This window comes from Ciconia boyciana, chromosome 5 (genome assembly GCF_034638445.1).
Source record: "Ciconia boyciana chromosome 5, ASM3463844v1, whole genome shotgun sequence".
NCBI lineage: Eukaryota > Metazoa > Chordata > Aves > Ciconiiformes > Ciconiidae > Ciconia > Ciconia boyciana.
In genome coordinates, this window is record NC_132938.1 from 3,037,685 (window position 1) to 3,050,422 (window position 12,738).

The following is a 12,738-nucleotide window of genomic DNA, read 5'->3' on the forward strand; positions in this document are numbered from 1 at the left end:
CAGTTTCTCCTTGAACCCTTTGTAGACTGGCAGGTGACTTCAAGCTTGCTACTGGGGTACCAAATGCTTAAGAGTTTCCCTTTCTGCCTTGCAAAGACTGAAAAGAAAGCTCAAAGCCTCCAGATCATTCTGAAACAGTTTCTCCCTGTTACGAAGGGTTGCAGAAAGCAGGCTTAACCATCTCACAGTTGGACCTAGATGATTGTTGTAGGTCCCTTCCAACTGAAAATATTCTATCTCAGGAATGGCTTGTCCAACTGTTTATTCTTTCTTCCCTCCCATGGGAAATTGAGGTGTGTGGCTGGCATTAGAGGGAGGAAAAAACCCAACCAGTGAGGTGGTGGGGAAGGTGCCAGATGGATATGGCCCAGCCTTAGCTAGGTAGATCTGTTTGTCTGCAGATGCTCTGAGCTCCTGCAGAAGGTCTCTTCTGAAAGTGAGCTTGGCCTTGCTGGAAGGAAGCCTATTGCCTAACACTTAGGAAAGCCCTGGCTTGAATGAAAACCAGCTGGTTCAACACAGGCTGTGGATAGCTCACAGTGGAATGGTGGGCTGAAATGCAAGGTCAAGAAGGAAGGCACTGAGCTTTGAGTTAACTCCACCTGCACTTAAGGTATAGCTTCACAGCATGACTATTTGCATTAACCAACAGAAGAGAAATGCAAGTGAGCGCTTGAACGAGAAAGATGTCTGAAAGCATTGCAAATAGCCTCTGTCCTGCTTGGCCCTATACTTTGTCACTATTCGCAGAGGGAATAGATAGATAAGCCCTTGATGGCATCAATAGTCTACGGCATTTAATGCAAAAATATAATTATATGGGTACTGAGCTGCTTCATAATGGCATCAAGGGCTTTATTCAGTTCTCTAGGTGGTGGGAATGCTGCTGGTCCAAACTAGTTTTAAAGAACAAGTGCTATCTAATAGCTTGCGTATTTGAGTCAGCTGGGCTTTTAACACTAAAGAGCTTGGTTTTGTTTAAGGGAGAGTAGCTCTTTCTCCTTGTCTAGGAGCTGGATTACAAAAATCTTGAACTTGCTGTTGAGAGGTGCTACTAGTGCTTATGCTGGAGTGATGGCGAGGACTGCGTACCAGCGTCCTAAACCACGCTAGGTGATGGTCCCTCTGCAACCACGTTGCCTACCTGTGTGTGGAAATGAGGCAAAACTGTGGCTGTATTGTCAGGCAGTGGCTCCTGCAGTCTATTATGCCACTGATCATCAAGCAGCTGACTAAGTTTTTTATTAATGGGAGCACTATTTTAATAGTCTGTGCTTCAGTATGTGCATACCTAGCTACTGCTTTCATGCTCTAATTAGCTCTGAACGGCTGGCTTGTAAATGGGAGAATTTCTATCCTGTATCTCTAGGGTTGGAATGGGATGGAAATCTTTTATAATTGAGTGATTTGGGGTTTTTAAGGAGGTAAATGCTGCCTGCCTGCTCTGCCGGAGTGTTTCTTAGCGGGGAAGGTGGTAAAGGTGGCTAACACCTCCTTAGATCTGTCCTGTAAATGACCACAGTGTGTCCCTCTGTTCCCTGGTAGGGGACTGCAGACTAGACAGCTCTACACTTGTCCCTTAGCATGCCCAACCAACCTGAAACGGCTGTTAAAAGGGTTTTGTCCTGTCTGTGCTATTGAGGTGCCCTGGTAACTAGTATGGGCTTTTACTCAACAGTGGGAAAACAGATCTCCTTGTTGCTTCCTTACTTGCAGCCTGGAAGTTGTGTTTGTGCTAACACTGGGGAGGTGAAGACACGAATGGGTCTGTCCAGAGGTGAGACTAAACTCACTGATTAGATTGGCTTAATCTGAGCATCTATTTCTAAGCTTAATTCTAGCATAGCTTTATTGCTGGTGGAGCCTTCAGCTCACCATAACCTTCTGTATCTGTCTGGCCAAGAGGCCCTCCGGTCCCTGTAGGGACCAGGTACTGGTATCCACAGTCCCTTCCGAACAGGAGAGCTGAGCCCCAAAGTGTCATTCCATGGTTGGGTTGTGCTGTTCCATTAGCTTTTACTGTCACTTTACTTGTTTCAGAGGGCAGGGGTGTCCTTAAATGTGATGTTGGTTTGAAGTGATGGGCTCTCAGACCTGAGCAGGTCTGATAATCCATGGGTACACGGAGACCCTCTGCTCTCAGTGAATCCACAGAGGGTAGCAATGTCCCTTCTCTTAAGAGAGCCTGAACAGGGATGCTGCGTTTCTCACGCTCAACTCAAACTGCTGGCTACTTGGACTTGACCTGTTTCTTGAAATGCCTCTTCTACTGCATCCTTTTACCAAATATCCACTTCTGACCCCAGTCTGCAGTGTCAAAGCTAGAGGTGTCAAGTGGTAATCACTTGGAAAACCAGGGCATCCCTGCTACTTGTGCCCTACTGTCCCATCGCTGGGAGAGGGTGGCACTTCAAGGAGAGAAAAGCGAGAGGCTTTCCATGCAACTCTAAGTTAAACAAGCAATAGCAAACTGTGAATCTGTTTTAGCAGTGAGTAAAACACTATCGGGCTTTGAAGCTTGTAGAACTCGAGCGGGTTTTTTTCTGTTCTTGTGTGTTTGCTGCCAGCAATTGTATCTGCTCAGTGAGATGAAAGTCATCATCCCAAAGTGTTAAGAATCTTCACAACCGCATCCCAGCATATGATCCCTTTTTGTGTTAAAAGTGGGGGTTTTTAGCTTGTCTGGAAACTGTTACAGTTTCTCCCAACTACCCGCTTCTCTGTGCTGCAAGTCCTCATGAACCTGCTGCTGAGTTCAATTAAAAACTACTTTGCCTGGAAAATGTTGGTCTTCGTTAGGCTTGTTTTCTTCTCCGCTGCTTCCCGTGGGCTTTTGCTTGGTATGAAACTGCGCTGGCGCCTGGTGCCCTCCTCTTCTTGGTCATGAAGGTTTCAGGTAAATATTTACGTCCATGGATGTCGTATGATCTAACTGGATGCGTTAGGCAAGGGGCTTTGCAAGGGTGCATAGCTAAGATTGAAGGTTATTCCTTATTACATCTCTAGATGTTGCTGAGTGTTCCTGTTTTTTATCTATTGCCTTCAGTTGTGTAATTCTTTATTGCTCTATTACATGACATCATCTGGATCTGCTGCTCTAGTCTGTTCTGAGCTTCATAACATGTTCAGCTGAGCATTGGGTAAGGACCATCGTTTATTTCTAAATCCATTAGCATTCTGAAAATAACTAAATAAACACCATGCTAAACTCCTTATCGCCAGCACATTGCCTCCAGCAGCAGTGAAAATATTCACATTGTCTGAGTTGCTGCTAGCTGCAGAAGAGAGGCTGGGTTGCCAGTGGCTGGACTAGTTACTGAGGTTTTTTTCTTTAAATTGTACTCTTGCACAAAAGAGGCTGGCAAGTGTGTTCTCTACTGGAATCAACAATCTCTTAATGCTCTGAGGCTAAACTAAGGCTGAAGTCAGCTATTCAGCTGTGGCTCTGTGCAAATCTATTGTGTGTTTATCTCTGCCTGAGACCTACTCATTAGGCTAGCAGGACTCTTTGTGTAGCTGTAACATCATTTAAGGTAGGCTTTTCCCATGATCTTACCCACGTAGAAACCAAAGCAATTGAAAACAATCTCTTGCTGAATGTCACCTCTTAGGTGACTTCAGTGGCATGGCTGGGTCTCAGCAACCCTGCTGCGCCAGTATGTACTGTGTCCCATAATGATGGGAGTATTGGTTCTCAGGCATGTGCTGGCAGGAGGGAGATGGAGCCCAGGCTCTTTGGTCTTGGCTGGCTGCTGCTATGGGGTCTAGGGAGCAATGATACAGGTGGAGACACTGTGTCCCATCATTAATGAGCCATGAAATTTTACTTCACTGGAAGGGTTATCAAGCATTGGAACAGGCTGCCCAGGAAAGTGGTTGAGTTGCTATCCCTGGGGGTATTTAAAAGCCGTTTGGATGAGGTGCTTAGGGACATGGTGTAGTGGCGGTCTTGGCAGTGTTAGGTTTACGGTTGGACTCGATGATCTCAAAGGTCTTTTCCAACCTATACGATTTTGTGATTCTGTGAAATGGAGATGTGCTTTGAGCTCCATGGAGATGTCCTCTGTTTAATGGCTATGGAAAGGTAAACTGACACTCGGGTGTTAAAGTGGTAGGCTAGAGCTTAAGCTACTTCTTGGGAGATGGATTTCAATACCACGCTCCCTTAGAAGTAACTTTTTCCTTTATACCAAAATACCCATGAGCGATATTCCTTCAAACTCTGGTTCAAATCCTGCTCTCAGGTGGAGCATCCTCAGGAGCCCAAGGACAGACCGTAGCTGTAAGAGCAATGAAGACCATGTACTATTGCTCCTCTCTTGAGCTGCTCTCTTTACATCATCTCCCTCAGTTCTCTTCAGCTCTCCTAACCTATTTAAGTGTGATGTACCTCTGCTTTCCTACAAGAGGTGGAAAGACTTGAGATGGTGTTTGGTGCATTGTAGGACTCCAAGGTCCGGATTAAATTTAGATTAGGCTGTGTGTTGGCACTTTCTGGGGAAATATCTCTCTCCTGCTTTCCACACCTATCTTGCAGGGAGCCTGGGAGGCCCTGTGATGGGCTGTACTGTACAGGATGCTTTAATCAGTCAGCCAAGGCGAGTGCACGGGGCTGCACTATCTAGTGGAAGCTTTCAGTGGCCACAAGTCCATGCCAAAACTATAGCTTGTTGGTTGCAGCCTGCTAGAAGACAAATCTTCTGCTAACTAAACTCTTTAGCAGACCACCAAATGTCCCTCTTGCTCGCTTTGTTTCCAAGATAAGCCCAGCTAGTGGGGACCGAAGTCTGACCAAGTCTTGTCTTAGTGTGTTGTGACCCCATCTTTCCAGTAAGGTGTGAGTTTGGCCAGTCTCAGACTGCCTGATCGCAGACATTGCTTGTGAAATGTCTTGAAAACAGATGGCTGGATGAGGAGCAACTCTTTTAATGCCCCTACTGAGGGGAAGGCTTGAGCACCCCCTGTTCCTGGACACCTGGGAAAGGAATGGTTTTCTCACCTTGTGGTCTAGGCAGCTTCTAGGGATGGCCAAGTAGTCTCTATTAACATTTTGGCCCTTAGGGCCCCAGACAAGGAGAACGGGGTTCATTCAGTCCCTGCTAACCAATGCAGTCAGACAAAAGCCTGGGCAGCGTTGGTGTCCATCACATGAACAACAGCATAGTATTGCAGGTGTCCAGCCATGCTGGCTCCTGCTCTGCTGGCAGGTGGGATCTTCACACTTACAAGGCCTTCCCATCAGGATGCCTAGGTTTTGTTAGGGAGTCCTTATTCCTGCTGCTCCTGTAGAGGTGAGACGTACTTGGAAAACTCCTCCAAAGAAGAAAAGGCTTATTCCTGCTGCTATCCCCTGCCCCAAATGTGCGCTCCTTAGGAGGGCTGGAGCAGGGACTGTGCAGTCAGATCCTCTCCAAGCTGCGGTTCCCTCCTGCGGCATTCAGTTCTTTTCCAAGAAGGCAATGGTTGGGTGAGAGTTGTTCCCACTATGTGCTTGCAAGGGACCCTTAAACACCTCCTGGAGGCAAGAGCACCTTTGTCCCAGGAAAAATGAATCATGTTTTGGGGCATGGGTAAGGACTGTGCAGCAAATGCAGTTACGATGTTTGAGCACTCAGTCCTGCTTGCATCTCCCTGTTCTAGTTGGTGGTAACACAAGTTGGCTTGCGCGGTCCTGGCCTAATAAAACCTTTTGCCAGGGAGTTTCTGCCTCTAGCTCTGGCAGAGCACGCTGGAGAGACTGGCTGCCTTCCCCAACTCCTTACCGGTGCCAGGAGGAAATCGCTATCTGGGTGCAATTTGCATCTGAAGGACTCTGACCTTCCCAGCAGCCCTGGGTCTGAGCACTAGCCCTGGTCCTTGCTGGCCCTGCATAGCTCCAAGCACCTGTAGAGAGAGCCAGCAGTGCTTGAGGAGCTATGGGAAGCTGTAGGAAAAAATCTACAGGAGGGAGACAAAGGAATGAGTATTTATGTACCTCTTAATCAAATATGATATTTCTCCATTTCTCCTTTTGTCAGACGTGACCAGCTCTCCCCTTAGTTGTGAACATGAGTAAGGAGAAGCAGCAGAGTGTTGTGTCTTTTTCTTTGCCTTAAAGCATCAGGCTTCTGGGTCAGCTCCTTGTGCTGCTGTCTCCTAAACTCCCCTGATCTCCCCCCTGTGCTAAAGGGACTGTTGTTCCTTTTCTTGGAGCTGTCTGTGACTTTCTGTGGTCTTCTCTCTCCTCTTTGGATGAGTTTCTGGGGGGGGAATTCTTAAAGGGTAACTTGAGACGTGCTCCCTTGTATCTGGAGGTACTGATACAGTTCTGCCTAATGTTTATTTGTGCCTTTGCTGTGGGCTGCAGGACAGGCACTGAAAAAAGCTGATAGCTGCTAAACTCGCCCCAGTGTCTCAATCCGCAGCCTGCAACTGCGCAAACTGCGAGGTCACTCATTACGTTGGCTTCTAATACTGAATTTCCTTAACAAATCTGGTGTCCCAAACCAGTCTGGGTCTCTGCAGACCACTGTGCCAGAGCAACTTCAAACATGTGTCTTGAAATGGGATCCTTAGTGCTGTGGTTGAGACCTGTGGGATTCAGCTCCGGGGGTAAAGACCAATGAGCACAGAGGCAAATGATGGTGGGATAAACACTTAACCCTTCCAAATGATGAGAACTCAAAAAGGAGCTGTTCTCTGGAGGGGGGGGACCACCAGAGGGGGGTTCCCAGCAGGACACTGTGCTCCCTCTGCTGTGCTGCAGCATTTATTGCACTGTCCTGCAAGCAGAGCTGGCCTCCTGCAGCTGATAGCACAAAGCGGGCTGTGCAGCAGGAGCTCAGATTTGTTGAAGCAAACCGGTGTTTCACTTGAGTTGTAGTTAAAGCAACAGGAGGTGGGGGGGGGATTTAAGGAGTTCAGGGCATGATTAAAACGGAATAAAACGACTCTGACTGCAGGTATGGGAGTATTTAAATTTTTTTGATCCCGTGAGCAACTTCTTTGCTTTTGTTTAAAGTCTTGGCTGTGTCACAGGCGTGGGAATCCCAGCACTACTTCGTGCATGAGGATGGGATAAGAGTTTCTCTGCAATGCTTGGGTCCACCTAGTGTTTCCTTCTGGGCTCCAAACTCTTGCGGTGTCCAATGCTAGTCCACCAGAAAAATCACCGTCTTGGCAAAAGCGTCCTACTAAAAAGCAAATATACCTGGTGTCTGTCCCTGACTTGGAGGAAACCCAAGTATCTTCTGTTCAGATACATGGCTGATCCTGCTAGACCAGGCAATCAGGTCCTGTATGATCTGGTTGTGAAGGCAAGCAAAAATCCAATTCCCACTGGTTTCCAGCCCCAAACCAGCTTAGGTACAAAAAGGTCCTTAATGCCAATCGGGCAGTCAAGAAGTAACTTGCTAAGAGAGGATAACGAACATCTGCCTTGAAGGGAGGTTGTCTTTGTGTATAAAGCTTGTTACTTGCTGGAGGGGAATACTTAGATGAGGCTCCTCAGAATCGGAAGGGCTCAGGGTAAGGTGTAACTCCTGCTTCTTGGATCCAGCTCCCTCTGGGTGACTGTGCTTAGCTGGGCCAGTGGAGACTGCTTGCAAAAAACAGGTCTGGAGAGACTGGGCTAGACCAGACAGCAGCAGACAGAAGGTATCTGATATCTTCCTCTGGTGCCTGGCATCGTATCGGATAAGCTGATACCTTCCAGAAAACTATACTGGTGGTGGGGCTAAGATTTCTAGCAAGGGACACCTACTGTAATAATTCTTCATCATCATAGGGAAATATGGTTTGGTTTGGGGTATAAAAGGAAAATTAATATAGGGCCCAGTCTTCCACCGTTAGCTGTATGCCCATAGGATGTAGGTCCTGAAGGAATCCTACAAACCCCTGCAGGAGACTTGTATGAAATACAAGTTGTATTTGCTAAGTTGTCCTTGTGTGGTCTTGCCTGTATTCCTGTAGTCCTGTCCTTCCTGGTTGTCTTATTCCAGGAGGAGCTGGCAAGGTCACCACTTGGCAGGCTGGGCTCCCAATCACCTGGATGCCATGCGTTCAACTTGTGCAAGGAGTTAAATTTTGTATTAAACTTGTACAGTTTAAGCCATTAAAACAACTATTAACTTCTGTAATGTAAGCAGAACTTCAGCAAAACCACAAATTGGTTTGGAAGATGGATATATTTTAAAGTAACAATGTAATTAGATTAAAACTAGATCTCCTCACTCTTCTTCCCATGATGATTTTTGGGTGGGAATGGGTTTCTCTTGTGAGCTGAAGGAAGTGGCACTTAGCATTTGAAACTGGGAAATGAGTTGATTCCTTGAAATAATCTAGGTGCTACACAAGCATGAAGACTCTCTTCTTTAGTATTTGCTGGTTCTATACAGTAGCTTAAGCCTCCAAATTTTGGCAGGGGGTTTTCCACCTCCATCTGAAATGGTGCCAGATGGTTTTCTAGGTGTGTTTTTTTTTTTTCTGGATGTGCTTTGCTGATTTAGGGGATGGAGAAGGTTCAGTATGGATATGCTGCCTTGAGACCAAGATCTGTAGCAATCAAAAGCCAAGATGTCTTTAAGACTTCTTTAAAGCCCCTTCACCCCTAATTTCCAAATTTTCTAAATTGCTTCTTGCAGCTAGATCAGCTGGGAGACCCTTCTGGAGGAAGGAAAGATCAGGAAATGGAGAAAAACACCAGTCTGAGTCCAGCCTTTATGGTAGTATAGCTATTTATCCTAATATGATCCAGTGTACACACTGGAGGCAATGCAAATGTCCTCTTGCCAGTCTCTGATTGCTACCTTGCTTTTATTTCAGCAGAGGAGTGTCATTCACCACTTCTCCAACTTCTTTGTGTTCAGCACTCCTGGTGTTGGCACCTACCTCCTTCTGGGGAGAGGGATTTGAGCAGGGAGGCAAAAAAACAACAAGGCTCGCTCAGGTTGTGAGCAAACAAGGTAGCAGCAGCTGGGGAAAACTTGCCAAAAAACAAAAAGCTGCAAACTGTAAGAACTTAAGAAATGTGCCTGTTTGGTTTTTTTTGTAAAGCAAAGGCTGCAGGTTGGGGAGCCTCATTGCACCTGCTTTTAAAAACTTTATTGTTGCTGCTTGGTTTTGTAAAGAAACTCGAGGTACATCACTGTGCTGTGCCCCAGGGATTTATTTTTGAATCCCAGCTGCCTGCTTTTGACTCAAACATGCCTGCGCCAGGTTATTTCAGAGCAAGTTTTGAAGGGGCAGAGAAAACCAGTCCGGATGATGAGATCCTGTGGTGTACATCAAGATGCTTTATGGGAGAAGCAAGATTTGCCAGATTGGTGCTTTTTCCTGGCTCTGAAGTTATGGGCAGCATCTCACCTGCTAACGCTTCTAGTAGCCTTGCATCTGTAGAAAAGTGAAAACTGATACTTTTTAAAAATTTATTTTAATTGAAGTGACAAGCCTCAATATGGGGGGGGGGGGGGAGGGGAGGACTGACTTTCAGTCTTCCCTTTTGAGCGCACCCGGGGCTGTGTCGAGGCGGCGGGGCCGGAGCGGGGTGCCCCGAGGGCCTGGGCCGGACTCGGAGCGATGGGCACGGGCTGCGGGGCGGGCGCTAGGACCCGGGCAGGGGTGTGACACCACGCCGTCCCTTCCCCTTCCAGCCCGCACTCCTGCACGGGGAGTTTCTTTTAACTTTTTTTTTTTGGCTGCTCTGTCCCTTACTTTTTTTTTTGGCGGGGGAAAAATAAATAATTATAATAGAAACCTCTCGAAACCACAAGAAAGCCCGAAAAGTGTCGAGATGGTGAAGACGGGATGAGAGGAAAAACTGAGGCAGCCATGGCAGCGAGACGGGTGTTTCACCTCCAGCCATGCGGTGAGGGGCAAAGCTGGCTGGAGCCCGGGGGGGGCACAAGTGTGATGAGTTTTGCCGGCAGCTTGTGGGGTGTCGTCGTCGTCCCCCCCCCCCTTTTACCCCCTCTTTTGCCTTTTGCAGCAGCGGAGGGGCCGGGGCTGGGGGCTGGGATGCGATGGGGAGGGCGGTCTGGAGGGGATGGGGGAGATGTATCCGGCTTTCCCCTCCTGGAAGGGTGCTGGGGGGGGGGGGGGGGGGGGGAACACGGGACAGAAATCTGGGAAATCTTCTATTTGCATCACTGCTCAAGGCTGCTTTTGTTCGGGAGCTGGTTGTTACCTGCGGGGAGGTGGTGACAGCCCCCCGAATCTGGGCTCCGTGGGCAGCAATGGGATGTTTCAGCCCCGGGAGCGGAGATGTGGCGAGAAAGAAGTACCAGGGGATAAAGGAGCGATGTAAACTTTGTGGCTTGTTGTTCTGGGGCTTGTTTGGGTTTTTTTTCTTCTCTCCTTCTGGTACTTGTTTATACCGCACTAAGGGAGGAGGGCATGGTATAGTGTTCAGCTCCGCTCCGGCGCTTTGCTTGCGGATGCGGTCATCTGACTTCACATTGGTAATGGTGTAAAAACCGCAATAAAAATTAAAAAAAAAAAAAAAGCGAAACTTAGATGGCTCAAGCTGAACTAGCGTAAAGGGCTTGGGCAGTCGTGTGCGTTGGCAAAACCCCAGCGATGTGTGGTGGGTTTTTTTGAAAGGCAGGGAGAGGGTGGCTTTAAACACGCTTTGAAATGTACTTTGTGATTTACGCTAAACTTTAAGTTATTTTCTGAAGTGCCTTCCCCCCCAGCTTCACCGAAGGAAGCACTTCCTTAATCAGCATGGCTGCGTTAGCGCTGGTTTGACACTAAATTAAATGACAGGGACTTGGGTTTGTGTAGGAAAGTTTGTTCGGGAGTGAAAACAACTGTAGGTGGCACAACAGCTTTGCCTGCAAAGCGGCGAGCGGGAGGCTGCTCCTCAAACTTCGCTTGAGGATCCTTTCTCGGGGAGGACTATGCCCTTATTTTCCCCCCTCTCCCAGTTCAATGAAAAGCTTTGCTTCAGATCTGATGTTCTTCCTCAAAGCTTTCTTCTGCGCTGCTGCTGTTCGTGTCCAGGACTGTCATTCTTGAGACCCGATGGTGTGGACTGGCTGTCCATCAGCAATGTGCACGTGAACGAGCTACTGGGAACATACAACTCTTTTTCCCAAGCTGGTGCCATGTTTGCAAGACTTCTCATGTGGGTTTTCTCTAGGTGTGAACGTAGCTTTGTTTCCTCCTTTGCAGAGCTACTGTCCCTCAAAAGCTGTAGCTGAAGCATGGGATAAACTGCTTGACCCAGGGCTGGATAAACCCAGCGGTATTTCAGCCTTCTCACCTGGGTTGCTGTTGAAGTTGGTTTTGTGGCTGGTTTTTCTGGAGGCTGGAAGGAAATGGTGATGCAACACTTCAGTCCTGTCTACACTGCAACCTCAGTCATTGCTACCACCCCTGCGAGCCGCGCGTCGCTGTTTCCCTGCTATAATCGAGACACGTTGGTTAATCCATCTCAGCCAGAGCCCTCTAGTCTTGAAATATCTGTGGCTTTTATACAGTTGCCACTCTGAAAGAATTATGTACCACAGAGGAAGTTCCTCTCCGGCTCCTGTGTTGTTCCTTGGCAATTTGAATGCTTTAACTTGTTTAAATGAACGCAGCTAGAAATAGGAGTTGGGCTTTTAAACGGAGCGCTTGCTTGACTCCCCCAGTGGCATAAGATATCTGTATGTAAACTTGTAGTGCCTTGACTTCTAGTAAAGCTGTAGTAAATCATTTAAGGCTGTGAACAGTTGTTAAAGCAAGCTTTATTTTTATGTTGAGTCAATGTGAAAACAAAGATGTCTTGGTTTTAAAAGCAAAAGGATCTGCAATGGCTGCTTTCTATATTGTCTTAAAAGAAGTGTCAGTGAAAGTTTTTTGGTATTTCTTGCAGAGAAGGGAGCTTGAGGTTAGCTGTGAAGTTGGATTTTAGTGCGGAGTTATTGGACTTAGCCTGGTGCTGTTCTATTTGCCTGTATAAGACTAAAACCTCAAACCCTGTCCTTGCAGAATTGCGGTGATGCACCACATATGTACTTTGTGCCTAAAGACAGGTGTTAAATCCCATTACCTGAGGGGAAGCTGCTCTTTTTTTCAGTGAGTAATTCTAATACTGTGCTGCGATTTAGGTGTCTCTGGGAAGCCACAGTGATTGCTTTCCAAAAGCTTTCTATTGCTGTAGTTTGGGTGGCACTTGAGTTACCTAATGCAAAACGTTCCTAATGCAAGACCGCTAAGTTGCATCTTCCTAATGCAAAACCACTTCTAGAAAAGTCCTGTTTCCTTATGTAGGGTTTCTCTGGGAGTAAACAGCTCTCTGGGACACTTTAATGACTCATCATGAAACTCATCTGTGCTCTAAATATGCAGATTACTGCCAAGCACACCAGCAGATATCCAGCATGTGTTAAATCCAAGCTACCTTTGCTGCTGGCAGCAGCTGAGGCATGGCATGGTGCTATCGCTGCCAAAGCGGGGTAGGGAGTCTGCTGTGAAGGATACGGTGCAGTAAGGTTAAAAACTGGGAATGCTGAGGGCAATTCCTTAAAGTTCATCCTAATTTGAGTCTGAGCAGCGTTTTGTGATCATGAAGTCTGCAAAGCAGCTCCTTCAAGGAGTTTGTGCTGGGACCTGGTGAAACTGAAAAACTCTTCTTTATTTTTTTTAATGCAATATACTAGATCTTATTTAGAAATCTATAAGCTCCTCATAAAGCCTTTCTGCAGAGCATGGTGACATGCTGGCTGGGAGCAGAGCACTGCAGGCTTCTGCATCTGTCAGTGCTGGCTTTAATAT

At 47.2% G+C, this 12,738-nt stretch overlaps 1 protein-coding gene across 1 annotated transcript in view; it reads left to right on the forward strand.

Annotated features, from left to right (window-relative positions):
* The first annotated feature begins 9,719 nt into the window (after window positions 1–9,719).
* The window catches only part of SLC4A11 (solute carrier family 4 member 11), a 97,859-nt gene continuing 94,840 nt past the window's right edge, over window positions 9,720–12,738 (forward strand). Inside the window, exon 1 of the mRNA XM_072861601.1 lies at window positions 9,720–9,844. Coding sequence (XP_072717702.1) covers window positions 9,784–9,844 — 61 coding nt within the window. The 5' untranslated portion in view covers window positions 9,720–9,783. The remainder of the gene's footprint in view (window positions 9,845–12,738) is intronic.